Source organism: Arachis hypogaea, chromosome 6 (assembly GCF_003086295.3).
Source record: "Arachis hypogaea cultivar Tifrunner chromosome 6, arahy.Tifrunner.gnm2.J5K5, whole genome shotgun sequence".
Classification (NCBI taxonomy): domain Eukaryota; kingdom Viridiplantae; phylum Streptophyta; class Magnoliopsida; order Fabales; family Fabaceae; genus Arachis; species Arachis hypogaea.
In genome coordinates this window covers 101,624,957-101,651,503 of record NC_092041.1, presented here as the reverse complement: position 1 = coordinate 101,651,503, position 26,547 = coordinate 101,624,957, and the positions used below count along the sequence as shown (strand labels likewise).

The window sequence follows — 26,547 nt, the reverse complement described above, 5'->3', positions numbered from 1 at the left end:
GGCTTTAAATACACAACACTTATTCAAGGTCCTCCACTAACAACCCTAATTGCTTGCTCTTCTGCCCTTGCTTGGTAACCAAATCCTTTGAATCTTCCTTTTCTATAACCTCTGCTAGCACATCTAAAATACAAAAAGATGTTCTATGTCAATGGATAAACCATAAAAAATAACATTAAAACTGAGTCTGAACTAAATCATTATAAAAAAAAATTCTTATTAAGCCTTTCTTCTTGCAGGATTGACGCAATACTCCTAACGGTTGAGGGATATGAAGAACCATGCTTCTTTGTAATAAGGTGATCCTATACTGAAGCGAGATGTACTTCATCCACATATTGCTCTTTTGGACTATAAAAGAAGAAATACTATATAGATGTCCCTCTGACAGAATAGGTTGGAACAGTCGTACCATTGATTTTGGAATCGTTCAGTGTATCTTGCTGCTCTAGTAACAATAAAGTAACAATAATGGTATATGAGTTTGAACAAATTCTAGATAATAATTTAGAAGTTATTATGGTTTAAACACACCTTCGAGTCGTGCAATACAATCTCTAAAGCACTAGCTTCACTACTATTTGGTTGTGGAGGACCATACCACATCCTTACAACATAAACCTTAATGATCCAATCTACTCTCTTTGTGGAGATTTCTTCAAGAAAGACACACCTTTCACCCATATTAGATTATATATTTCTATATGCTGCTATATGTGATATGTACTTATATAAACAACATCTAAATGTAGGTAGGTGCATTCAAAATTCAAATTGCAATTACATTAAATTTTATTTGAAATTTCTCCACAATTTTCCTCCAAAGAGGAGTATGTAGGAGAAACAATAGGCTTACAGATTAGGTGTGATGGCCATCCAAAAAAATTATTATTAACATGCATACATACATACATAATATGAACAGTAATGAGTGATCTAAAATCTTGACACTTGGATAGCTGAATGATCAAACACTCAAGATTTTTATTTAAAATAGATATATGCTGATAACTTCAGAAGTTGTTTTAACTAACAAAACAAAAGTTTTTCAAAAAAAGAGAAAACAAACACAATTCAACCACGTTTAGTCATTTCATTGACTATAATTTGTAAGCTTGAATCGTTATAGGTTATGTTGAGCTTTGATCAAGTGGTGATGCCATGAGTAATAAAAAGAGTTGTCTTGGAGTGATATTTTATGTGATTTGTGGTTTACGGCAAGAGACTTGTTAAGAAGTTAGTGCCTAATAATTGTTCAGGCAACGAATTATTATTGCTTAAGGGCTAATTTATAAGATTATTATGAGAAATATTTAGTTTGTCTAAACTAAGACTCCGTTGAACATGCATCCTAAAACATAGCCCCTAATTTTGAAAAAGATATTATTGATGATGCACCAATTCTTTATAACAAATATTAAATACAGTATTATTTTCTTTGTCATACAATGTTAGTTCTTTTAGGAATACGAGACTGAGAGAAGCACTACTTGTTATTGGATCACTTTATGGTTTGATGTAGTATCTTCGCACCTATGATATGAGGTGTTAATTTTTGTATAAACTGATTTTCTGGTGAGACTGGATAATTCGTCCAAGTAATGGCCGGATAATTCATCCAAATCAGGTTGGATAACTAGTCCCGACCACAATTCTTTGACATCCGAATCTATAGTAAAGAATACTATAATTTGCATATATTTGATATTGTGTTGTGATTGCTTAGGACCGTGTAAATTTTTTCGGCTTTTTTACTTTCTTTAGCTTATAGTTGGGGTTTATGTCCGAAGGAGAATGTTATTGAGAATTTAAGAAGTCGGTTTTAGATAGTGTTTAAGAAGTTTAGAGTTTCCAAGAATAATTTACGTATGTGAAACATATACGATAACATAATAATTCACTTGGTAATAAATTTATGTATATATCATAAAGGAATGTATAACTAGATAGATAGAATATACTCATGTATGTATTTAACTCTTTTTCTCTATTAAGACTTGTTTTCAACCCTACATATTTACATTTGTAAATCCTATATTATATCAGGAGTAATAAATTTTCTATCTACAATATGAAATAAACACAAATTTACTACATAAAATAAATTTATATCATAACACATAACATAAATAATTCTAAATTTATGTACTATAATTTATAGAAAACTAAATTAGCTAGTTATTTAAATGACTCACAGTCTATATATTTTAATTCTAGTTCCAGTCAACTATTTAAAAAATAAATTTGTTACAAAAAAATCCTATTATTGTAATTTTTTGAATTTTAAAATTAAAAATAAAAAAGAATTGGCTTAGTTAGAGATTTTTTTTTATTCAGCCGTTTAACATACAAAACATATACGGAGAAAAATAATATGATTAAGAATTTAGAATTTAAAAACTACTCCATATTATTTGTTTTCCTTTTGTTTTTTTTTTTCAATTTTTTTCTTTTGATTTTCTTTTCTCTCTTTCATTTTTCCACCAAGGGCCACTATAAAATTCTTATTTATTTGTAGAAATTTTTTAGTGGGAGTTATTAAAATCTCCATAGTATATTTTATTTGTCACAATTTTAAATAACTAACAAAAACTCCCACTGTTATAATACTTTCAACCAAATTAATTATAAAAAAACCAAACCAAACAAATACTCACTAAGCCCATAGCCCCATACTAAAAATAAAAAAATCAAAAGTTCTTCGAGAGAGAAAACTAGAGAGGGTTTGAAACCCTAAATTCTCAATTTCATCGTCACTGCCATTCATCTCCTTGCTGCCATTGTCAACAAGTCTCTTTCATCAACGCATTGCCGATGGAGCTATGAATGGAGGACGAGGCGATCGTGGAGAATTCGTGGAGTTCTCGTGTATTTCAGTGACGATTTCATTCAGATCGTTGAGCTAATGTTTTAGATTTTTACTTCTGCATCATCTTCCACAACGGGTTTTGCCGTTGGTTCTGCATCATCTTCGATTGAAGCTCCATTTATTCCTAATTATTCTTGTTCTTTGCTTTCTTCAATTCTTCAAATGTTTCAAAAGATATTAGCTGTTGTGATAATTTGATGATATTTTTTTCGAAGTTATACACCATCCTGCTTCTTGTGTTCTAATGTACTCCTCTTTTGTAAATTTTTCAGGTCAAGGCAAAGGAATTGAGGTTTAGTTAAGTTGATTTGATATATTATAAAGGTAAATAGAGTTAAATGGGAAATTATTATTCTCTATTGAAAATTTTGATTTCTTTATGAAGTAATAATGATGTTAGGGTTCACAGTTTAGGTGATCATTAGGTTCAAATCTTTCCATCAGAGGCTATTCTCCTTTGTTGATGCAGAAGTGTTGAGATATATCTATAAATAAAGTATCTAGTACTTTGTCGATTCAGATTTCAGAATGTGAAATAATTATCTATTTGTTGAATTTTGTTAATGTTCTTTCTTCAGTCATCGTGGTTTATGTATAAGCTTAGTTTGTGAACATTTTACTTTTTGTGACTAATAGATCACTAGCCATTCCAAAGAAAAGTTGAAGAATAATAAGAGATTAAAAACAAATGATGAATGTATATGCATTTTCTGAACCAACTAGATAGATATCTTCCTAATGTTTAACAAACATGCTAATTCATTTTATCTTCATTAAATCAGGGCTAACAATGCTATTAAAAGTCACTGGAGTCACTCAATGACAAAGAAATGAGAAGTATCCTCACCTTTTGGTTTTCACCTAATTGTTTTTACTTTTAGGTTCTGCACATTTCCAATAGAGCTAGCTAATGTTTCAGAGAAATTGAGGTAATAATAGTTCTTCTCTTTCTACCTTCATCTATGTAAAAATGTTATGATGTAATATTGATATGACTAAGTCTATTACAATGAACAATTATGTCCAAGTTCACTTATCAAAATGTTACAATTATAATGTGTTCTAAATACAACCATATATCTTATTATTTTTTGTATTTTTTTATTTTTAGAAGACTTATGATGCTGTTATTGGAGATATTACCATACTAGAGAAAAGATTGCCATATGTGGACGTCACTGTGCCATATGCAAAATCAAGATTATCAATGTTAGTTCTAGCAAAGTCTGAAGAATCAGCATGGATGTTCATCAAGCCATTTACCTGGAAACTTTGGACAGTTACATGAGCCATCTTGATCTATACAATGTTGGTGGTTGCACTACAAGAAACACCGTTAAAATCGACGGCCAAATCGACGGCTAGGCTGTCGATAATATTAAAAAACGACGGCAAAATCGATGGTGGATGAGGTCGCTATTAAGCTTGTCGATTTTTCAAAATTCTAATAAAATCGACGGCTTACCAGGCCGTCGATAATAATTCATTAAAATCGACAATCTTTCCGTCTATAATATGAGTTTGAGAATTTTACCTTCTTAATAAAATCGACAGTTTTGTCGTCAATATTATTATACAAAATTGACACAGTTTCTGTCGATATTTGATTCAATAAAATCGACAAAAGAGTCGTCAATTTAATTATTAAAATATTGACAAATTCATTGTCTATATTTTGTTTTCTTTTGTCTATTTTAAATTTAAAAAGCGACAAATTTACCGTCAATTTTAATAGCCACATTTTTTTAATTATTTTTTCTATTGAAAAATAGCAGACAATTAATGTAAATAAAATTTTAAATATCAAAATAAAATTTATACAAAATATTAGATAACAAGACAAACAAACTTTTAAATATAATTTATACTAAATATTAGATAATAAATTTACAAACTTATCAAAATAATAAATAATCCTCTAACATAAAAACTCAAGACAAGATAAATAACTAAACTCAGACTTATATTTGTTTAAATTGCAATTCACTAATAATACAAAATATTCAAAGCAAAGTAGATAACCCTACTTTGTTAATATGGTCATGTAATAGAACTGGCCTTGAAACATTAAAACTTTAGTGTGGGCTTTGCACGCAGGAACCTTCTGAGAATGGCTTTTTCCTCATCGATTTGTTTCTAGTCTGCGTGGTCCCTAGGTTTCATTTTTCTTTTTTCTTGCAGCATCCACAGGAGCACTTCACGTTGTTGTTCCTCAAGGAGAGGATTGCGTGCTGCCACAGGCATCGTGGCAGGGACCAACAGATCGTCGTAATTTCAAGCCACTGAAGCTGTGATAGGATCCTGAGGAACTTCAGAACTTGCTCTGTCCTTGTGCAATCTATGTGCTTTCCTTCCACGATTCTCCTTCAACTCTTGCAATTGCACTCTGACAAATGTAAAAGCTACCGTGAATACATATCATGGAGCAACAAAGCTATGTGCTTTCCTTCCACGATTCTCCTTCAACTCTTGCAATTGCACTCTGACAAATGTAAAAGCTACCGTGAATACATATCATGGAGCAACAAAGCAGAATGTAATCCATGAACTAAAGCGAGATGTTAGTCATAAAATTAAGGCATCCATCTAAATAAATATAACTGCTCATGAAGAGAATGGTGTAAATAGTAGATATAACAACTACTATTTTCATAAAATTAAGGCATCCATCTAACTGCTCATGTTCTCATAATTGATTAACAGAAGCCTTTATCTCCTCTCATTTTCAAAAGACCATTCCCCTGAACCTACCCTTCTGCTTACTACCATCAACACTCACATTTGTTCCTTTCTTCTCCCACCAAACTAGACTTGACCCCACACATCTTAAAAACCTTAAAGCAAACAAATATTTACGATCACATACACACATAAAATAATAGCATGTAAATCATTCACAATAATGCACATCACCATCCGCTGTTTAACTTTAACCAAGGAATAATAATCTATGAAGGCTTAATTACTTTTTTATTACTTCATGGCTATAAGATAGATTGTGAATGTGTGATGAGTACACCAACAACTATTATTAATGGACTCAAAAAAATGTTGAAGAAAATACCTAATCTAAAAATTGTTGAAGCAAAAAAAGAGGAAGGCGTAAGATGTGTCAAAATTGGGAATCAACAAGATGGACCGACACTTCTACACTCCTCGCTTTCCGAAGGTTGCTGGTGGTGGTGGCTGGGAATATTCTGTGACTGCGTTTGCTGTTGAGCCTGCTTTTGCTGCGGTATGAGAAGCAGCTGCACCTGAAGGAGAAGTTACATGCCTTTCTTCCTTCATCAATATTTGAATTGAAGACCTATAACAACTAGGTTTCGGTAATATTGACTATGCTAACTAGGTTTCAGGAATATTGATAAGATTGTTACTAACAAATGCAAATTCAGAATTTTATGGTGAAAATAGTAGATAAACAACTGCAAAAATAAATATAATAATCAGAGAGACAGAGAGGAACTTACATGAAGAGAATGGTGTAGTGGCGGGTTCGGCAAAAAAGGAGAAAAAGAAGCTCTGCTCTCCGGTGGAGGACGGCGGATTTTCTCAGGAGTCGAAGAAGAAGAAGCTCTGCTGATCTGCTTTCTGCCTCTCTTCGTGACGGTGACTCCGTCTCTGGTCTCTACTCTCAAGCGTTGGAGTGTTGGAGAAGAAGAAGAAACAGCAGCCTCACTTTGAACTCTAATTCTCTGAAAGTTTGGGGTTAATGTTTTGGGAATTGAGCAAAACGAGGGACGCGGGTAGAAAATGCGGGATAATTTTTTATTGATACACATTGACAGTAATTTCGTCAAGTTTAGGTAAAACAATCTATTTTATATAATAAATCTACACTGTTTATTTAGTTTCAAAAGAAGATCTTCATCGTTTAAATTTATCGATGACTAAAACTGTCGATATTATAATTATTAAAATGGACAACTAGTCCGTCGATTTTAAAGAAAAATAATTATCACCCACTATCTCGTCGGCAATGTGACGATAATGTTAAGATGTTAGAAAATTGCTAAAATAATAGACGACATTGTTGTCGATTTTAATATATTTTTTAGTAATTTTTTTATTTTATCGACGACAAGCCGTCGAAAAATATCGACAAAAAATTTGGCCGTCAATATTTTGCGTCGATAATTACACTATTTCTTGTAGTGTTAGCTACTTGAGAAAGAACCTAATCTAGAGTTTCATGGCAATTGGAAGAGCCAAGTCAGCACTGCTCTTTGGTTTACCTTTTCGTCGTTGTTCTTTGCTCACAGTTAGTATCAATCTCAATTTTCAATTTTATTCCAATAATTTAAAAGTTTTAAACCTCTAGTCATGCCATATATATCTTTAGGTTTCTTATAGATTTATTTGTAATAAGCTGAAATTCTATTGTACATTAACTATTGTCAATTTTGATTCTGTTACTCTTTGAGAATTTCAGAACTTTTGAGTTTCTTTTTTGTAGTTCTAAGCATGCTTGCTATTTGTTTTTGTGTTGTTTTTGCTTCCGGTGCTTCTAAAACTGGGTTGGTATATGGATGTTTACATTTCAATAGAAATTTGTTGGTAGCTACCCGTTATTACTTAAAACTAAGATTATTCTATTTTAGTTTTTTTTATAGCTCTTTATTCACTATTACGCCCATTCTTGTGTCAGCAAAGTTCGGGCTCAAGGAATCATTCTCATTCCTTTGTTTTGATTTTTTACTACCTTCTTTCCTATTTGCAATCTTTTACTTTGTCTCTAAAACCGAGCTCTCAATTTTGTTGCTTCTGTTAGTAAATTGAAATGTTCTTTGTATAATAGGTCAATGAGAAAAGTGCAAGACCAGCGAGATTTTAGCTGGTGCATTACACGATAATGGTTGAGATATTCCCGTAGGGGCATAAAACATTTGGCAAAGGAAAGATTCAGGTACGATTATTGTATTTGTTAAATAATGATAGTCATGCTATTATCCGTTATTTTGGTAAACCGAAGCATGAATCAGCAGTGCTTTTAATGTGGTTAAGTTAATATGGATTTCACTATAAAAATGTTGAATAATTATACCACTAGAATATTATAAGCTCGTTATGTTCTGAAGCTTTTAATAAATACAACATATATTCTTGTCATGCTAAATCCCCTCTTCTTTTCATTTGAGATTTATTAATATCAATCTTTGATTCCTTGGCACTGTAAGCTTTATATATTGCACTCAAAGGCATGCTGTATTTCTTAGATATTCTGCCAGCTATCTATCCAATCTTGTTTATTTACTTTCCATTACTCGTTGCATAGCTTACTCTCCATCGCCACCATTTGAATTAGGTAACGATCGCTACTTCTCTCTTTCGGCCTCTTTTTCTTTTTATCTGTTCTTGTAATTATAACTAATTCATAATTTATTTTTTATTGTAATTGTAATTGAAATTAACTGCATTTTGTTTGTAATTCGTACATTGTCTATTCTTGTAATTCTTTTTACAATTGTTGAATTTTTCTTTTGCTCAATTAATTGTTTGGTTTGAATATTCAGTCTCTTCTGCTAAGCGTGTATGTGAGAGTTAGGAATGTTGTTGTAGCTTATAAGGAGAGTACAAAGTGTTAAGATAGGTGATGTTGCTCACCATACAATTTTCTTGCACACAAATAGCCTCATCCGGTTTTAGTTAATTATTTCTTTTTTGCATTGCTAGCTTGATCAATTTCATGTGTTTCTAAACAAATTTTAGTTGATGTATTCTTGTATAAAGAATTATCTTTGGTATTTTATTTTTGTAAAATGTTATGATGTGTTTATTATTATTTAAATTTATTATCATGTTACCTAATATGTATTGATACTCTTACAAAAATAGTTAATTATTTTATATTAGCAACTATTAAATATTAACAGGTTTGTGGGGGTGTTTGAAATCAATAAATGACCAATTTTTTTAATTAAAAATTTAATTTATGGAGGTTTTAAACCACTACAAAATAGTAAAAAATTACTACAAAAATTAGTTCAAAACTGCACTGAATAGACAACAAACTGCCACTAAATGACATCCTGGGGGTTTATAAAACTGCTACACATAGGCTTGTGGCACCTCAAATTTTGGGAGTTTTAAAAATTGGCATAACCCTTTTCGTGGGGTTTAAAACCGCCACAATCTGAAAAAAACCGCCACAAAATAACAAGAATCTTGTAGTGGACCTCTTCTTTTTTTAAATGGTTGGAATGAATAAGTAAAAATGTAGCTATTCACATCCGTGTAAAATTTTGCTTGTCATGGATATGAAATTGTAAAATAATTTGAATTTGAATTTTTTTAAGTGAAAAATTTGATAAAATAATAAAGTAAAGAATTAATCGTATTAACTTTGTAATTTTTATAAAATATGTAGCTTACTATTTTAATTTAAAAGTAATTAATTTTTTACTTTATTATTTTATCAATTTTTTTGCTTTAGATAATCTTGTTCTAAAAAAGTTAAAGTTAAATTTTAAAGTGGTCCCTGAACTTGCAATCGAACCTCTAACTCGTCTTTAAACTTAAAATTGCTCTAAATTTGTCCCTGAACTTAACAACGGTTGTCCTTAAAATATATTCCAGCGAATATTTGCAAAATGAGTGATGACGTGTGTCAGAGATGCCACAATGGACTACAACGACTATATATACGTGACACATACAAGTTTTTAACTCAATTTGATACATATTATTAGGTTAAAAACCCCAATCACAAATTATCTTTACCAGATTCTCTTTCTTACTCTCTTCTTCTTCTCCATTCTCTATTTTCACTATTCCAAATTCAATCATAATCAACAATAACATCATTAGAAAAGATCAAATATTATTGTTTTAGGGTTATGACAATCAAAAAAGATCACCAAAAAAATCCAACAACAATCAAATTTTTTTCTTCTTCAACTCCATTCTCTATTTTCACTCTTTGAAATTCAATCATCAGCAATAACAATAGCATCATCAGAAAAGATCAAAGATTGTTGTTTTAGGGTTATGACAATCACAAAAGATCACAAAAAAATCCAGAAACAATAAGAAAAGATCAATCAATCTAATAAGCAAGTATCATCAACCCAAATAGCAACAACCAAGAAAAAAATCAACATCAATTACAGAATAAAAAATAACAAAAATCAACCTTTTCACTTAGGAATAGCAAACGGGTCGAAATCTGTCGAGCTGACCCGCGTAACCCACTAAAAAAGACGGGTTGGGTTGAAAATTTAAAACCGCCAGACTTAAAGAGGCCTGCCTAACCCGCACTGCCTAATTCGTAGACTTTGGTTGGCTTCAATGGGGGAGGCGAGCTTCTTGGCAGGCCAAACATTTTTTTGTCAGGACCATTTTTTTACAAATTTTTATGAAGTTGTTGATTTACAAGAGGATGAAGATGATAATTGAAGATGTTCTAAGTTATATTTTGAATTATATTTTGTGTTTGATTGATTATAAACTTGAAGATGTTTAATTATATGTTTTTGGACAATGTTAGTTTTATTATTTTGTTTCAAAAAAACTTAATTTATGATTATGTTTATTACATATTTATAATTATAAATACTTTAATGTTTGTGAATTTAGAAATTATAATTTTTTATGTCTTTAGAAATTATAAATTTATTGAAATGGTTGTGAAATTATATATATTGTTTAATATTTAATGATTTAAAAAAAAGAAGAGATTTGACAGGTTTGGCCTGCCAGCCTGCTATTAGACGGGGCGAGAGAAGAATTCAGGATGTCCTCATTAGGCGGGCGGGGGAGGGGGGAGCTTCCTCGTTTGCCATCCCTAATTGCAGTTATATTAAAACAAGATCAATAGGAACAATCACCCAAAATATTACACAATAATGATTGAGTACCTAAAAAAATTTCAAAAACTCACCTTGGCCGTCACATGCAGAGGAAGAGAACTGGGCCAAGGAAGAGAAGAGGGAGGTAGATGGAGACAGATAGGAGACAAGAGAAGAGCGTAGACGACGAGCAATGACGGCAACAAGTAGAGAGGGAGGCAGCAACGAGCAGTGAGGGTGAGAAACGAGATGACACAGTGACGCAGAGGGGTCGGCGAGTGGCGCACCGATGAGATATAGGCCGGCGAGTGGCGCGGTGACGAGATGGAGGCCGACGAGTGGCGCAACAACGAAATGAAAGCTGGCAAGAGACAATAACAAAGAAGGTTGAGATTTTGAGCTCTATATCTGTCGTGTTTGAATATTGTGAGTGTCATAGACTAGATTGGGAAAGAGGGTGAGCGGCCGTGGCGCTGAGACGGCGACTAATGAGAACAGCGATAGAGAAGGAGGTTGGAGAGACAGAGAGGCACCGAGACTAAGTTTGGAGAGAGAAGACATAAAAGTTATATATATATATATATATATATATATATATATATATATATATATATATATATATATATATAAATCGACATCATTTTAGAGGAGAGAGAATGTTTGTCAACATGATAGATCCAGCTCAATTTTCTGATGACGAAAAATATTTTAAGAATTATTATGAGTCTTGGAGTATAATTTCAAAAATAAATTTAAATAAATTTAAAGTTTGAATATAAATTTAGAGACTAATTTGAATATTAACCTAGATAGCTTATCCATATGCAATCTCGTAATTATTGAATACGAAATTATGGTAGAAAATATTGGTGAACCATGTGGATGTATAGCATGCGAAATTAGGAAAGAGACCACTTTAATAAAGACACTAAAAATATTTTTTTAAAGATATTTATATGTGTCATGTTATTATTGGATATTTTTATTAAACCGATTAATAATTTATTTTGTAATAAATCAGAACAAAATTGGTTTATTATAGTAACAATAATAAACCTAATTGTCTGTATTATAATTATTAGATCCGGTTTAATTCGATCGAATTACACTATCTAAACCGACTATCTTTAAACTTTTTGATAAAAAAATAAATATACCATTAATTTTTTATTTTGCGAACATTTAAATATCTAAAAATTTAAAAATATAATTAGATCCCCAAAAAAATTAAACTTATTATTATTGTTATAAAAAAAATTTGATTTTATTATAATTTATTAAAAAATTTAAAAATAATTGATTTTTCAATAATAATAACAATAGGACATGTAAACTTCTTTAAAAAAAAGACGTTTTACCCTAATTAAAAAATAGAATACTCTACTATACAAATTAAAATAATATAAAAAAGAATATAATTATTTTTATAATTATTTTTTATTATTTTATTATTATTCAAGATGTGACTATCTTTATTAATCTTTCTTTCATTCTGTTAAATGAAAAATCTGTAAACATCTTTATAGTATAAATGTATAATTCACTTAGGAAATATATGCAAAAGTGCAAAACACTTTCTTTATCCGTCTGTCTCTATACACCCGTTCCAAACACTAGCTTTAAATTGTGACAGGTAGCCCCAGAGGGAAAGAAAAAGACAAGAGTGAAGAACGCAGGTGTCATACCCTGAAGACCCCGGCGCCCTGTCCCCCACCCCACTCTCTCAATGGCCATCTCTTTAAGCACTCCTCCTCCCTTTCGCTTCCTCTCAGGCTCACCACCCCCATTCCCCCTTTCTAATTTAACCCCAATTTCACCCTCACTCAACCATAATCGCCTCAGTTCTTCCAGGTTCAATTTCCCTGCACCAACAACCAAGCTTCCCACCATCAACTGCAATTACACCGCTTTTGAAGTATGTAGTAGCTTCTAGAATATAATCTTTTTACTTTTTATGTTGAATGAAAAGTTTAGCTTTAGTTAGTAGTTTTTAGGACTAGATATAGAATAGTAATTTTCATGTCATATCCATTGCTGTTTCGATGTCGATGAATTTCACATTTGTGATCGTATTTATATAAGACTAAGACTAACTAATATTATATGAATGCGATATATTTTTTTTGGCTTAAGGTTAGAGATGTTAGCTATCAGCCTCCGGGGACTCAGCTTAAGCTACTGAATTCAGTTAGTTTCTCACTTCCGGAGAAAAGGTACTTATTAGCAATAACTTTTCTCCTTTTAAAATTTGTGTGTTTAAATTAAAAGAGGTAGAGCTTTATTATGTTTATCATTGAGTTCCTATTGACATGATTGAGCGTTTAGGTGTTAGGTGCTTGTACTTAATCCCTGCTGAATTTTTGTCAATTGCTGCAGTTTTGGTCTAATTTTCGGACAAAGTGGAAGTGGGAAAACAACACTCTTGCAGGTACTTCTTTTTCTCTCTTTTTTTCCCTGTTCGGGGAATTTAATTGCATGAATATTCATGTTAGTTTCATGTTTGGGTAAGTATTATTGTTCCTCCAACGGTCTTCCCTCTCTTCATGTAGCTTCTTGCAGGAATAAGCAAACCGACCACTGGATCCATTTACAGCCAAAAGTATGGAAATGATGGAAATCCTATCCAGCCTCCTGAGCCTTTGTCACCAGAAAGAGTTGGTATTGTCTTCCAGTTTCCTGAGAGGTATGAAACTATGAATATTAATTGATTTGAATATAAATAACGCATTTTTTGTTGTATAACTTTGATTAAAATCTGATGTTGTAAACCTTGTATCATATACACAATTAATTGTTGGGATTTGTACAAGCCCAAGAAACGTATACACAGAAATACTAGGATAGAAAAGCATTGCCGTGGACGTGGTAAGGACTGAGGACAAACATGTAACATTATAACAATAATAACCAATGCAAGTTATTATTTAGTCATTAACCTTTCTAAGTGGACACCACTATGACAAGGCTCCAACCATTATGGTAGCTAGTGGAGGCTTTGATTATTTTCTGCACCTTACTGCTGTCTATGTTGAATCTTAGCTACTAGAACATTTAACCATCAATTTACAAGATGACTACCCCTCATGCTTACTATGGTCATTTAAACTTTCTAGTATTATGTGGCTGAGGCTTGTCCCAGTGGCAAATACATTTGCCTCCTAAAAGTACCACATGGGTTCGAATCTCTCTTGATGAAAAAGAGAGTATCTAATGGGTGTGTGAGTAGAGTGGGTGTGTGTGTTATGTGTTGTATTGACCCAAAAAAAAAAACTTTCTAGTATTATATATTTTATATACATAAAAATGCATATATAGTCTGATATAAGTAAGACTGTTATGCAGTTTCTGTTTCAGACACTGTCTGGCATTATAAGATTGCAGAGGGCTTTTCATCTGTCATAGTTTATTTGTTCATAAGTAAATCTTGTTTGATCATTTTTCACTTGTTCTACATATGTGTTGCAAGCTAGGTATTTTTTAGCTGAAACTGTGCTTGATGAAGTCACTTTTGGGTGGCCAAGGCAAAAGGGTAGCTATCAATTGAGAGAAAATCTTGCTTTAGGGCTTCAAAGGGCAATTAACTGGGTAGCTATGCCTCTGTATATTACAGGGTGTCTTTCCAAGCCTTTGTTATCATTTTATCCTTATATTCATATCTACTGCTCTTACTATAGGTTGGATTGAATGGGATATCATTGGACAAAAATCCTCACTCCCTTAGCGGCGGTTACAAACGCCGCCTTGCTTTGGCAATTCAATTAGTAAGAATTTTCCTCTTTTTAAAAACTTACAAATCCTGATACTGAGATGTCTGCTAGTTATTGCTTCATCTCTTCACCTGACCAGCTATTGAGTGATTGATGCAATCTCGGTTACAAAGTTATAGGTGTCAGTAGCATTAATGAGCTTCATGGTCTTTTCCAAATGTATTTTGCAGGTGCAAATCCCTGATCTATTGATATTGGATGAGCCTCTTGCTGGACTTGGTAAACAATGCAACTTGTGACTTCTTTATTGTGCTTTGCTGTTGTTATTCCACTTAAGGAGCTTTTCGATTTCCTCTCAAGGATTGAATCAAATAAATCAAATAAATCTTACTAAAATCTAGCTTTCAATTAATATTGTTTTACCAACTTCTTACATTTTGTAATTTTTAGAATACGAGCATTCTTATTTTTGGTGTCTTATTATTTTATATGTGAACCTTTACTTCTTCAATGATTATCTTTCAGTTAAAATGAAATAAAGTATATCTTTTAAAGTTGTATCTGATAATTTCCCACTGAGCAGATTGGAAAGCACGTGCAGATGTTGTGAAGCTTTTAAAGCATCTAAAAAGGGAGTTGACTGTTCTTGTTGTCAGCCATGACTTGAGGTTTTTACTAATTTCTCAATTAATTTTGAATCATTGTACATTTTTTAATTATAACTATCAATCATTTTATATTATATCCTGCATATGTATATAAGAGTTTGTATATTGCTGCATTGGCTCATGATTTGTGTATCTCATTTTGAAATTCTAACTTCAATTGATACAAAGACATTAAATAAATTTGAATTTTGTATTAAAGTTGATGTGTTGATGGAAAGAGCATGACGCTGACTTGCTGAGATTTCTGTAACTTCTGTTTTTCTGTATCTTGGTTAGTGGCTAAGTGACAAATTCAAACCTATCGATACTACGTAGGAGTTTGTGCGTGCTGTGAACTCATACCAATCACTCAGTGCCTCTATTATGACCTCCATTGTTTAGGTGTTGTAATTTTTCCAGTTGAGCCTCATTGTTGTGTGAAATCTTTAGTTTTTTGTTTTATAACAATTTGTCATAAACAACTCTACTGTTCTATTTATTCCACCTGGCTACAATTATTGCTGAGCACTACAAAAATGGTACAAATGTTGAGAGGTTACGTGAACCAATAACAAGAAGTGGAGTGATAAAGTAATTAGTGAAAAATGGAGGATTTGTGCACAACGCAGAATATATTGATTGATTTCATAATTCCTTTGGATGGGGATCCTATAATTTTATACGCTGTTGATGGTTTTAAGGACTTCAAGGATAAAAGCAACATGGCATCCCTAATTAAATCCACTTTCTTTCTAAGTTGTTCAACCAAAGAAAGTATCCCTCATCATCCCAACCCCATACATCAAATTATGGATCACCCTTTGTAGGATCAGTTCCCTCAATGTGCTTTAACTTCATAAAATCTTTAATGCTGTTTAGCTGACCTGCGCCCACAACAATTAATATTTCCTATTAAGGTGATACCATAGTTAGGGTGTAGGACTGGAATGTCATTTAGCTTTGCAGTTTAAACTGGTTGTGGGTTAGCTATGAAGGTCTATTTTGGAGTTTTCAAGTTCTGATTTGGATGAAAATAGGGATCCACGGCATAGCAGCTTGAAGGTGGTCGGTAGTGGTAGAAGGTGAATAGGACATGTGTCCGCCCTTACAACAGTTATCCTTACACTAGCAAATGAAGTTAAGGTCCAAAATGACTCTTGAAATTTGCGCCGTGCCTCAAAATGGCCCCCAAAATTTCAATTAACCCAATATGGACCTGAAGATTTCAATTCGTGACTCACCTAGGTTCATCTCCGTTAATAGTGTTCTGAGTTGGCAGTTAAGTTGCCATGGGGGTCCAATAAAAAACGAGTGTTATGTGGTGGATGCAAAGTTAATGAAATGTTAAAATATGTCTTTTCCCCAAAACAAATTATCATTCTCAGCCAAAACCATTGACTCTTTCTTTCCTTCTCTTTTATGGCGACATCATAAGCGAGCTCGTTGCTGCAACCTTCCTTTACCCAAAGCGTTCTGTATTATTCTGTTGGGGTTGAACTAACGAGATGAACCTAGAGACTAATATGAGTTGCGAATCAAAATTTGGGAGTATAGATTGGGTTAATTGAAATTTCAGGGAGTCATTTTAAGGCACGATATGAAGTTTTGGGGCCATTTGGGACCTTTACTCCAAGCAATGAGAATGATGGGGTTAGTGGAAGCTGGAATGCATGCTACCACAGTCGAGTGATACGAAATCGAGTAGCCAACAAAATAGGGTTACTCTTGCCAGGTTTTATATTCCATGCTAAGATTATGGTGCTCATGTTGAAATAGGTCTTTTGGTTACATATAATAACTACACGTTGAAACTATTGCAACAAGTTTTTTATTTTTATTTTTTCTATCAAACAAGAGGGAATAAAAAGAAAAAAAAAGGGGGGGGGGGGACTATTGAAAGAGATTTACATTTGAATTTTTCTTATTGCAAACTTGATTTCTGACAGAAGAAGGGGGTGGGGCTATTGAAAGAGATTTACATTTAAATTTTTCTTATTGCCAACTTGATTTCTGACAGAACACGGGTATCACATCATTCATATAGCTTTGAGTAGGGCATGGGTTGCTCGTTGTTGTTTAATTATGTCTTGCACATGTGCCTTTTATTCGCAAAAAGAAATGGTGACTCCTGGATCAACAACTGTAATAAGGGACCAAAAGGATCATGCGGTCATCAATGCTTTAGTTAACTAATACAACAATGTTTTGCTCGTGCTTTAAACAACAGGAAGAAAATGATGTTGAGCACAAATCAGTAATCTAAAGAATGAAGTTGAGGCAGGGTTATGGTGGCAACTAGTGAAGGAAGGCCACCATTGAGCAGCAGTTGTAAAGAGTGGTTGGCAGCAAAGATTGGAGTGGATATCAGAGGGAACCGGCATATGAAGTGAGGAAGCAAGGAAATGAATAGTCAATCCTAGGGTGTGGTAGGAATGGCTATAGGCTGATTGATGTGGGAACAAGTTCAGTTTTCTTTTTCGATGAGTCGGTATGCATCCAATAGTGTTGCAATAGTATTTAAATCTTTGTCCAAAAAGATTTTTTTTTTGCAAACTAGTTTTAGTTTCTTTAGATTAATATAATAATTATAAAGTTACTTAAATGTACATCTTTTTGTATATAATTTGATATTAAGGATATCTTAGGTAATTCAACTATACAGGACCTTGTGCCCACTCACAACTGCTGTTCCTAAATCCATGTGAAGGGGACTTTTGTCCTATCTATGCATCCATGGTGGAAGAATCCCCAAATAAAGAGACCCAAATGGACAGTCCTTTTGAAGTTATTGGCATTGCCAAAATATAATATATACACACTTAACAATGCTGCATATGTGTAGTAGATCAGTGGTTTCTCCGTTAATCATTTCACATTGTTTACCATTGCATATTGGCTGAAGTTTTTATTGCCAATGTTCTATTGCATATTATTGTGAGAACCACTTATTTCACTTATCGAGCTTCCTGTATGTATTTCAGAGAGTTTGCAAGTCTTGTAGATCGATCATGGAAGATGGAGATGGGTGGCAACCTCAGAGAGGAGTTACTTCCATTGTAGTTCATACTCGCTGCCTTTTTATTAGCACCGGATTCTATGAGGTTTGAACCATAAGCTTCAAGTGCTAGATGTATTTTCTACTTGCAACATAATGACATATGTTAAAAGAATAAAGGAAAAGGAAATTTAACTATTCGGATATCTCAAAATAGCTTAATTTTGTGGGATATTTGCTTGTTGACCATGTGTTAAGGTTGGTCTTGGGTTCTGTTAGGGACCAGGCCTAAGTTATGGGCCTTAGTATTTAAGAATAACAATCCGTTAGTTGATTGACGGCTATAAAGAGAGAGTTAGAGAGGAGTAAAGGTGATATAGGAAATTAGTCACGAGTCTAGGAGAACAAGGGATATCTCAAATATCCCTGATTCAGCAACAATACATGTTCTCTAGATGGGACTGTCGGAGATGACTATACGATTGATATTAATGAGAGATTGTTGAAGTGATGTCACAACACCACTATGGACCAACTGGAGTCACAACATAGTTAGCTGGAAACAACTAGGAGGCTCAATCATCATACAAAATCATCGTAGCTCCTATTCATCATAATGCTGGATACTCTATTGAGAATGGGGGAAGCACTGGCAGATGAATATTGTAAACACTGGCTATGGCAGGTGTTGTTACACTGGTTGGAATTAAAAGGACATTGGGGTAGGCTGCATGGAGGGAGATGAGCGGAGTGTTGTGGTTTCCAACCAGAAGGATGCTGGAAAAAGACACCAGTGTGATGAAAATAGTATCCTTTTGACTTGGAAAAAGAAGAGAGTAGTTGTGCATTTGGTTTGTTGAGGTTGATGATGATGATGCAGTTGTTACCAAAAGAAGTCGTTGGCAAAGAATTGCATTGGAAACTAAGATCATATGCAAAAAGCAGCCATGAATTGACAAAAATTGGTGATTGGGAGTTTGAAAGTCTGAAATGGCCTGTGACATATTGAGTTCTAATTCGTGATACAAAAGCTATTCTTAGGTTACGCAAGGCTGCTTTTTACAAAGTAGACATGAATTTTTCTTGACTACAAAATATTGAAATTAAGGTAGATTAGAGGCCTATGGGTTCAAGGATAGAAACGTGAAACGGAGTTGGAGTTGGGTTATAAGGACAGCATACAAAACCACCTACAGAGGATAGAAGCAAAACATTATGACTAAGTATCAGCTCAAAGGAGAAAGAGATGGATAAGTGCTTAACAGGCATTTATTTTAATGACACAATTAATACAGGATATTAATCATAGTAGTCATGATCAGGGAACATGACATATCCCATCTTCTTTTTCATATTTTTCTTTCTCATCTCTCTCTTTTATCCCCCATGATATTCCTTCCTGTCTTATCCTTGCTTGCATGTTCCTTATAATAAGTGTACCAACCATTGATCTATTGTAAAATTGAGGGGTCAGATTTAGTTTAGTTTAGTTTCTTTTTTTAATTTTTTATTAAATGACATTAATGTCAATTGAATCCAATTCAATGAGTTAAGATTAAATGACATCAATGTTATCTTTAAAGTTACACTGTTTTTATCTATCTATAATAATTTGAATCAATCAAACCGTTGATTTATAGTCACCTATTATGGAGATCATTGTACCAAATTTTGTGAAAATTGAATATCAGAAGCCTAAATCTAATTCATGCATATGCCAATCTTGAGTGTTACCGTCAATTTTGATCTATAAAAAAAATATATCAAATGATTTTTAGATTGCTATGAAATTTTATAGATTTGATTTACAATGAATAAACTTCTGATTGAATGGTAGGTTTTGTAAAAATTTACTTTGATACAAAGTTATTGGATAGTGTAACATTTTCTTAAACTTGCACTGGTATCATTTGATCCTATCTTAAACGTTTGTACTGCCTCTCGGTTGCTTCCCTTCTCTACTGGTTCTTAGTTGTTGATGTTTGATTAGGGTTTGGTTCTGTACTTTTCCTTTTCCCTTATGATGGTTGACTTTTATTTTATTGGATTGTTGTTTATACTTGTACGTTGGATTAATTGTTTATTATGAGTTTAAAGCACAGACTATGACTTATGATTTATAACAAAGAATGTATCAATTGTGAGCATACACATCATTTTCTGTTTTTCTTGAAATAGTGGCTATCCCAGAATTTGCTATCCCATGGTGGCATTTTGGGGCCAGCCACTCTGCACCACTATCCGAGATTGACCACTTCGATACTAAAGCTGGGATAAAATGCAGACATAATAGGCACTGAACAAACTTTGTAATTATGAGTTGCCTTTCTTGAGTTTGATGGAAGAATGATTCATGAGAACCAATAAGAAAATAGTAGAAGTAACTGATGTCTACATATAAAGTATGTATACATGAAACTCACAACCTTAATGCAGCATCACTTCCACTTGGAAGTACACACATAAGATCATCATAGTATTATGAAAGAGTAGATTTTACAAGTCTATTATAGAGGCTCAATGTCAATGCCTTGCACTTTCTTACAGCTTAGGTAGCTACAGCTCCAGCACCAAGTCTATAATGCCAAAAATTGTAAATGGGTTAAAATACACAGATATATTAACTAATTATAATGCAATTTCACATATATTATGGTGCTTATTGATGTTCGATTTCGGTAAAATTTAATATAAATGATGTTCATTATATGTTATTTTGATTCACAATGGTTGGGTAATTAAAATATATATCCTATAAAAAGTTATAAGCTGTATAACTTTATTAAATTGACACATGCGTCATTTGATCCTAATTCATATATATATGCTGATGAAAGATTTGTGTAAAAGTTTGATGTGTGCACTTATATGTGTATGAGGAACTGTATGCTAGAGAGATAAGTACTTACACTCTGCATCTGTTTTGATCCAGTGCTCATTGTTTGTAGTTGAAGTACTGCAACTAAGCCCATCTTGCGGCGGGTTCCAGATGGGCTCACAGTTTGGGGAAGACTTTGTTGACTTGGTGTCCGAATTAACTCTTCTGCCTTTGTCTGGGTTTGTGGGGTCTCTGTTCTGATATTCATGGCAGCAGTCATGAGAAGCATCCTTAATCTTATCTTTGTTGGGTTTAGCAAAATCCTTTGCAGTTACAGTGTTCTCAGGATAGACTTTTCTGTGAAACATTCTTAGAACCTACATATCCAAATGAAACAATGAAATTATGATATGATAGATTGCTTTCAGCATATATTGAAGACATATATGTTGGATTCAGAGGTTTGCAGATTATTTTGGTACCTGAAACTATTCTGCCAGATGCCAAAACTGTTCAACTTGGAATGATATTTAACATATGACCTTCAGTGTTGTTAGATACGTTGAGTCTGACCCAAATCCCTTTGGCTAATTTTCTTCAGTCTTGTTTTACGAATTTTAATTCTTTAAGTTGCTTTGATTATCTTCTACGGCAAGTTCTATAGATTCTCTATGAAAGAATTAACTAGCAAATTTTTTTTGTTTGTTGTTTTTTCTTCGCTAATAAATTTGAGTAATAAATTATTTGCACAATCTGGTTTCTATAGTGTGTTTGATTCCTACTCTCATTGTATTCCGGGTGACCAAGAAACAAACATGCATTAAAATTTTCATTAGCTAACTTTTAGATGCCAAGGCAATAATCATAGGCAATGGGAGATGGGGACAACCATTGAATTTGATGTTAAGTGCAGAAGATCTGGTAAAGACCTACCTTATGGAGCTTTTTATTGGTTGAAGCAGAGGCGGCATCATCCCTTGCAGCAGTGTTACAGCTTTTTGAAGAGACATGGACTTTTTTCAACATCTTTCTCATAATATGCATGGCAGACTTTTGTGTTTGCTTGATTTGTGTTTCTCCTTTTTCTCCTGTCTCTATAGATTCTTGACTTGTCTTTGTCCTATGAAATAGCTCGGCAAGTGATGCCCTCTCTTTCTTCACTTCTGTTGTCTCTGGAAGTTCAGGTGATGACCCCAATAAATATCCTTGCAGTGGACACACAGCTTTGTTTGCATTGTCTTCAGCTTCAGATCCAGCTATTTGCTTGCTACTAAGTGTGATAGTGCTTACTTGGCTGTTTCTTCCTGAAGATTCATAGAAACTTTCTTCCTTTTCAGCCTCAAGAAATTTCTCAAGCTCATAACTAATGAGCTTCAGATCATTTTCCGTCACCTCTGCATTGTTCATAGTTATGTCTTCAATAGGCATGGGAAATGTTGGTGTTGCTGGTTCATTGTTGACTATTTCTGTGCCAAGAGTTCCAATTGTTAGAAAGCCTTCAAAGAGCTCGGAGATGGCTGCAGGTGTTTCTTGTTTGGACTCCCCTTCGACATCAAGCCCTGAATAAGATGTCAGACTTTCTTGATGGTGTGGCTTTAAGAAGCCGGGTTGATTCATGGAGCCAAAGCTTGGCATCATGTGGGAGTATTGGTTGTCACATGTTGGCTGTGGTGTAAGACAACTACAAGGGTTTGCTGAAATATAATTTCCAAAGAAAATTAGTGAGCTGGTGAAATTATTAATAAAGATAATCTCAATACTTCCCATTGCTCTTGTTCTCTTGAAAGAGGAATACCAAACATGGGAAAAGGAAAAGTATAATAAGTTGAATTAAATGTCAACAAGAGGCACTATTAGTGATGTACAGGAAAATTTTATCTGTAGTTGGTTAGTGAATGCATCTAACATGTTGAAAAGAGATGCATATTTTCAAGTACATTAGTGTTCCTGATCTGGTTAAAATGCCTAATCTGCAAAACACCTGATGTTTACCTTTGTGGTTCATATATATTAATGCAGCTCAGTAATATCATAATAGCAAGAGAAAAAAGTAGTGGAAAAGAGAAAATAAGCACAGGTGAATGAATACCAAGTGTGAAATCCTTGAAAGGATCAATACTATTCTGCCGAAGCTTTCGATGCACCCACTGGAATATCTGCAACAAGGAAAAATGATGATGATGAAGCTGAAGGATTGAAGGAAATGTTCCATGCTAATTTGACATAGGTTAGACACATACCTTCATTTTGATCTCTCTCTTTTGTTGATATGTGATGACTAAGGTTTTCTTGACTGAGATTATGCTGGTGGTATATATAAATGTCCAAATCGGAAAGGTATTTAGGATTGGTAGGGTATGATTGATTAAGTAAAAAGCTCAGAGGACTTTCCAGTCTGAATCTAAATGGGTTGGGAATAAGTAGATACTAGGAGTCTCAGATATAAGTTTACATAGATAAAAACATATAGGTAGAAACAACAGTTTGGTTGGGTATTCATTTCAAAATCTAATCAGGTGGGCAAATTGAAGGTGGAATGTCTACCATTTTGCCATTTGTCTATGCTTTTCTCTCAGTACGATATTTCTTTAAGTGGATCACACACGTAAACAAGTTGATAACCCCCCAACGAAGCACGCTGGTTCTTAAATGCCGAAGCACTGTCAATTTCAGAGAATGATGCTCTGCACATAAAATTTACTAAAATTGTTTGATTAAGAAGCCCCACTTAAACTGACCACTGTACAAAATAGTAAAGTACTATGTCTCAGTGCATTGCTTCTAGATGCATCCAGTTACATTTTCCAGAGGTTTGGATTATAAATTCCATTGTCTGACAGTTAGTTATAACACTAGGCTAAAATTTCATACAATTTGTCAAGTTGTGATAGGATTATGAAAACCTGAGTAACAATTGTGTGGTTTTGCAAACTTTACACCCCCTAATTGTTCAGTTAGCTCCTTATACAGGGTTGCGCACTTTAGTGGTTGTTAGATTTTGGATGATGCTTCAAAGTTCAAACATTATGAGAACAATTTGTCATGATTCATCTGCATGGATTAGGCCATCATTTATTTATTAATTATTGTAGGAGCCGCAAACACTTGGATAGTGAAAAAAGGAGAGAGGGGGGGGGGGGGGGGGGGGGCATATATGGTCATAAATGAATAATTGAATATGACCCCAAATGGGTAATATACATGACCTTTGGTGTGAATACTACACTGACTGAAGTAAAAGCCCCCCTTTGCTTAATTATTGTATTATGGTTTTGTTAAAAATTTAATTTTCACATATATATATATATATATATATATATATATATATATATATATATATATATTCTCTTATTTGTAAAAGTAACTAATATTTAAATTTACCATTCAAAAAGTCATCTAACATATGAATCTAGGCTTAAGATTCGATAGCCTTCCAAAAGGAAAAACTATCAGTGGTAACTCGTTCTAAAGTAACTACAAAAGCAGTTCCTTAGTTTCCTTAGTTTACACCAGACCAGAAACCGTTGCCCCTGTCTAGTACTGGAGTACTCGGGTTGGTGGTGTCAAGCTTCCTTTCAAGCTACACGAGCCTGCACAAAATGGAGAAAGTATTTATACATGGGAATATAAATTTTCTAAAATTATGTCGGTCTTGACATTATAGATTACGGCACAAAAAATTTATAGCATTAAACTATTTTTATAAAAAGGTCGTAAGAGACAAAAGTCTCCGTCGTCTAAGAAGACTAGGGTCTCTATAGATAAAAAAATTAAATAATAAATTTTTTAGTTATTATTTTAATATGAAAGTTTAATTTTTTGTTAATAATTAATTTTAACATTTGTTATCTAACATTTGAAAGAATTTAACATGTATATTTTTATATTTGATTAAGTGTTAAGTCTGTTGTACAAGTAAAAATAATAGGTACGTTTGGACGTAATCTTGTTTTGGTCTTTAAAGTTTAAAATGTTTATTTAAGTTCAAAAAAAGTTTCATTTAGTTTCAATGTAGTCCTACCGTGAGGTCAAAGTTAAATAATTAACGGAATGTCTTATATGACACCAGTACAAAGACAAGGTCGATAATCTGGAGAATAAGTACAAGCTTTCAGAGGCATAAAATCAACTATGGATGTATCAATATATTTATTTATTATTTTTTTACAATTTAAATGAAATATTTTTTATAAAACTAAAGAGAATGATAAATAAATATATGAGAAAAAAATTCAAAACGCTCCTGACAATAACATTAAAAGACAACAAGGCCCCTATAAAAAAAAAATCCTATCCAGCCCCTATTTATTAACTCTGTTAGACAAGTTAGCCCTTCCATTACTAATGTCTCTAGAGCTAATTGACCATGTCTATGCGACACGTTAAGTTAATGATGTGTTAGTTAAATGCCAACCTGGATAGGCAGATTAGTGGCTATCTAACCCGACCCCCTAATAATTCCATAAAAAATAAACAAGTTTCATATGTGATGAGACAGAATCCCTCTTTTACTCTCTAGAATTACAAAAAAATTCTAATCTCTCCCTTTCGAAATTCGTTGAAGATGATTCACTTGGAGGAAGATGTTGGTTCCGACGGAGTTATTGACGGCGTTTTGACGGCGCCGTGACGGAGGAATTGTTTGTTAAGAGGTAAGTTTCGTTACTTACTCTCTTTGCCATTGCATGTGTATGATCAAGTTGAAGGTGGTTTTATCACTCTCTGTCATTGAACATGCTTTGAAACCTATGATTTGGAGTATTGTTTATATTCAAATTTTGCATGAAGGGTTGAATTAGAACATGGCTTAGGATTCAATAACAACAAATATGCTCTGTATATTTTGACTGAAAAGCTTATGTGTTTTGTTGATGTTGATACTTCGATTCCTTTTTATTCATAAGTTTGCATTTTAGTCTACTGCAATGCAATATTGTGTCTGTTATGAATCTTACATGTTCTTCTTGAAAATGATATTTTTCTTTGTTCCACCACATATACGCACTACAAAAATGTTCCATTGGTATGAACTAATCTATCTAATTTTAGATAAATTGATATATAATTCACATTGTCTTATTTAGTGAATAATCTACATTAAATTTGTCTATCTATGTATTAAAATTTGATAAATTGATATATAATCTATATTAAAATTTGATATATCAATCATTAAAATTACTAAATAATCTACATTATTTTCAAATATATCTATCTATTTCCTATTGTTATTATTGCTGAATTTGTCTTTTATTGGTGCTGCAGATGTCTAACTTTGCAGTACTCGTGTTTCACCATGGTGGAAGACTTGGGAAGGATAGTACTGGGGTGTTGAAGTATTTGGATGGAAAAGTACATAAATTTTCTCCAATAGACTTAGATTTAGTGAACTTTTTTTTATCTAGAAGAACTACTAAAGAGTTTAGGATATGCTGATTATGCTATAATGTACTGATTAGAACCCACAGCTCAAAATTTAGAATTTGGTCTGTATGTGATTAAGGGAGATTCTTAGATAAATTATTTGAGAAACAGTTTATCGGCGAATGATTGTTTAGAATTTAATTTATACTTTGAACACCCAGTTGGTGAGCCTTGCTATGTTAACGAGAATTTAGGTCAGGTTACCGCTCAAGTTGAGGATTCTTCCTCCTCATCCTCATCTGATGAAGATGATGGAAGTTCAGAGGATGAGGCATACAATCCTCCTTCAGATGCATATGA

At 33.1% G+C, this 26,547-nt stretch overlaps 2 protein-coding genes and 2 long non-coding RNA genes across 14 annotated transcripts; 2 read left to right on the top strand and 2 right to left on the bottom strand.

The window, feature by feature from the left end:
• The first annotated feature begins 2,677 nt into the window (after positions 1-2,677).
• Positions 2,678-4,521, top strand: LOC112697174 (uncharacterized). Its single transcript, XR_003151130.3, has 3 exons — positions 2,678-3,193; positions 3,652-3,798; positions 3,981-4,521. It is a non-coding gene; the product is annotated as an uncharacterized lncRNA (long non-coding RNA).
• A 197-nt stretch (positions 4,522-4,718) lies between these two features.
• On the bottom strand, positions 4,719-6,638 carry LOC112697173 (uncharacterized). The gene is made up of 2 exons (XR_003151128.3): positions 6,340-6,638; positions 4,719-5,351 (listed from the first exon to the last, which is right to left on the bottom strand). It is a non-coding gene; the product is annotated as an uncharacterized lncRNA (long non-coding RNA).
• A 5,569-nt stretch (positions 6,639-12,207) lies between these two features.
• LOC112697170 (ABC transporter I family member 11, chloroplastic) lies at positions 12,208-26,370 on the top strand. 11 transcript variants are annotated; one of them, XR_003151126.3, is made up of 12 exons: positions 12,212-12,571; positions 12,790-12,869; positions 13,033-13,084; positions 13,206-13,339; positions 14,127-14,241; positions 14,331-14,417; positions 14,594-14,642; positions 14,947-15,031; positions 17,238-17,498; positions 17,992-18,111; positions 25,388-25,475; positions 26,089-26,370. XR_003151126.3 is itself a non-coding variant. In XM_025750229.3 (10 exons), the coding sequence occupies exons 1-9, from the start codon at positions 12,383-12,385 to the stop codon at positions 18,068-18,070; spliced, it is 870 nt and encodes a 289-aa protein (XP_025606014.1). In that variant the 5' UTR covers positions 12,208-12,382; the 3' UTR covers positions 18,071-18,111; positions 20,954-21,381. The 11 variants fall into 11 exon arrangements, 5 of the variants coding, with proteins under 5 accessions (XP_025606014.1, XP_072053532.1, XP_025606016.1 ...); XR_003151121.3 differs by lacking the exon at positions 17,238-17,498; XR_003151123.3 differs by lacking the exons at positions 17,238-17,498; positions 25,388-25,475 and adding an exon at positions 22,843-23,050.
• Positions 20,311-23,442, bottom strand: LOC112697172 (protein LAZY 1). Its single transcript, XM_025750233.2, has 5 exons — positions 23,064-23,442; positions 22,913-22,979; positions 21,757-22,517; positions 20,915-21,200; positions 20,311-20,581 (listed from the first exon to the last, which is right to left on the bottom strand). Exons 1-5 carry the CDS (start codon positions 23,067-23,069, stop codon positions 20,562-20,564), a joined length of 1,140 nt encoding a protein of 379 aa, XP_025606018.1. The 5' UTR covers positions 23,070-23,442; the 3' UTR covers positions 20,311-20,561.
• Positions 26,371-26,547: the final 177 nt, after the last annotated feature.

Coding starts and splice junctions, on each gene's coding strand:
- LOC112697170 (XM_072197431.1), top strand. CDS start 12,383: ATGGCCATCTCTTTAAGCACTCCTCCTCCCTTTCGCTTCCTCTCAGGC. Junction 12,870..13,032: donor TTCTCACTTCCGGAGAAAAG/GTACTTATTAGC, acceptor CAATTGCTGCAG/TTTTGGTCTAATTTTCGGAC. Junction 15,032..17,991: donor GTTGTCAGCCATGACTTGAG/GTTTTTACTAAT, acceptor TATGTATTTCAG/AGAGTTTGCAAGTCTTGTAG.
- LOC112697172 (XM_025750233.2), bottom strand. Junction 22,518..22,912: donor TTTCAAGGATTTCACACTTG/GTATTCATTCAC, acceptor ATTATATTTCAG/CAAACCCTTGTAGTTGTCTT. Junction 21,201..21,756: donor CCAATAAAAAGCTCCATAAG/GTAGGTCTTTAC, acceptor TTGGATATGTAG/GTTCTAAGAATGTTTCACAG.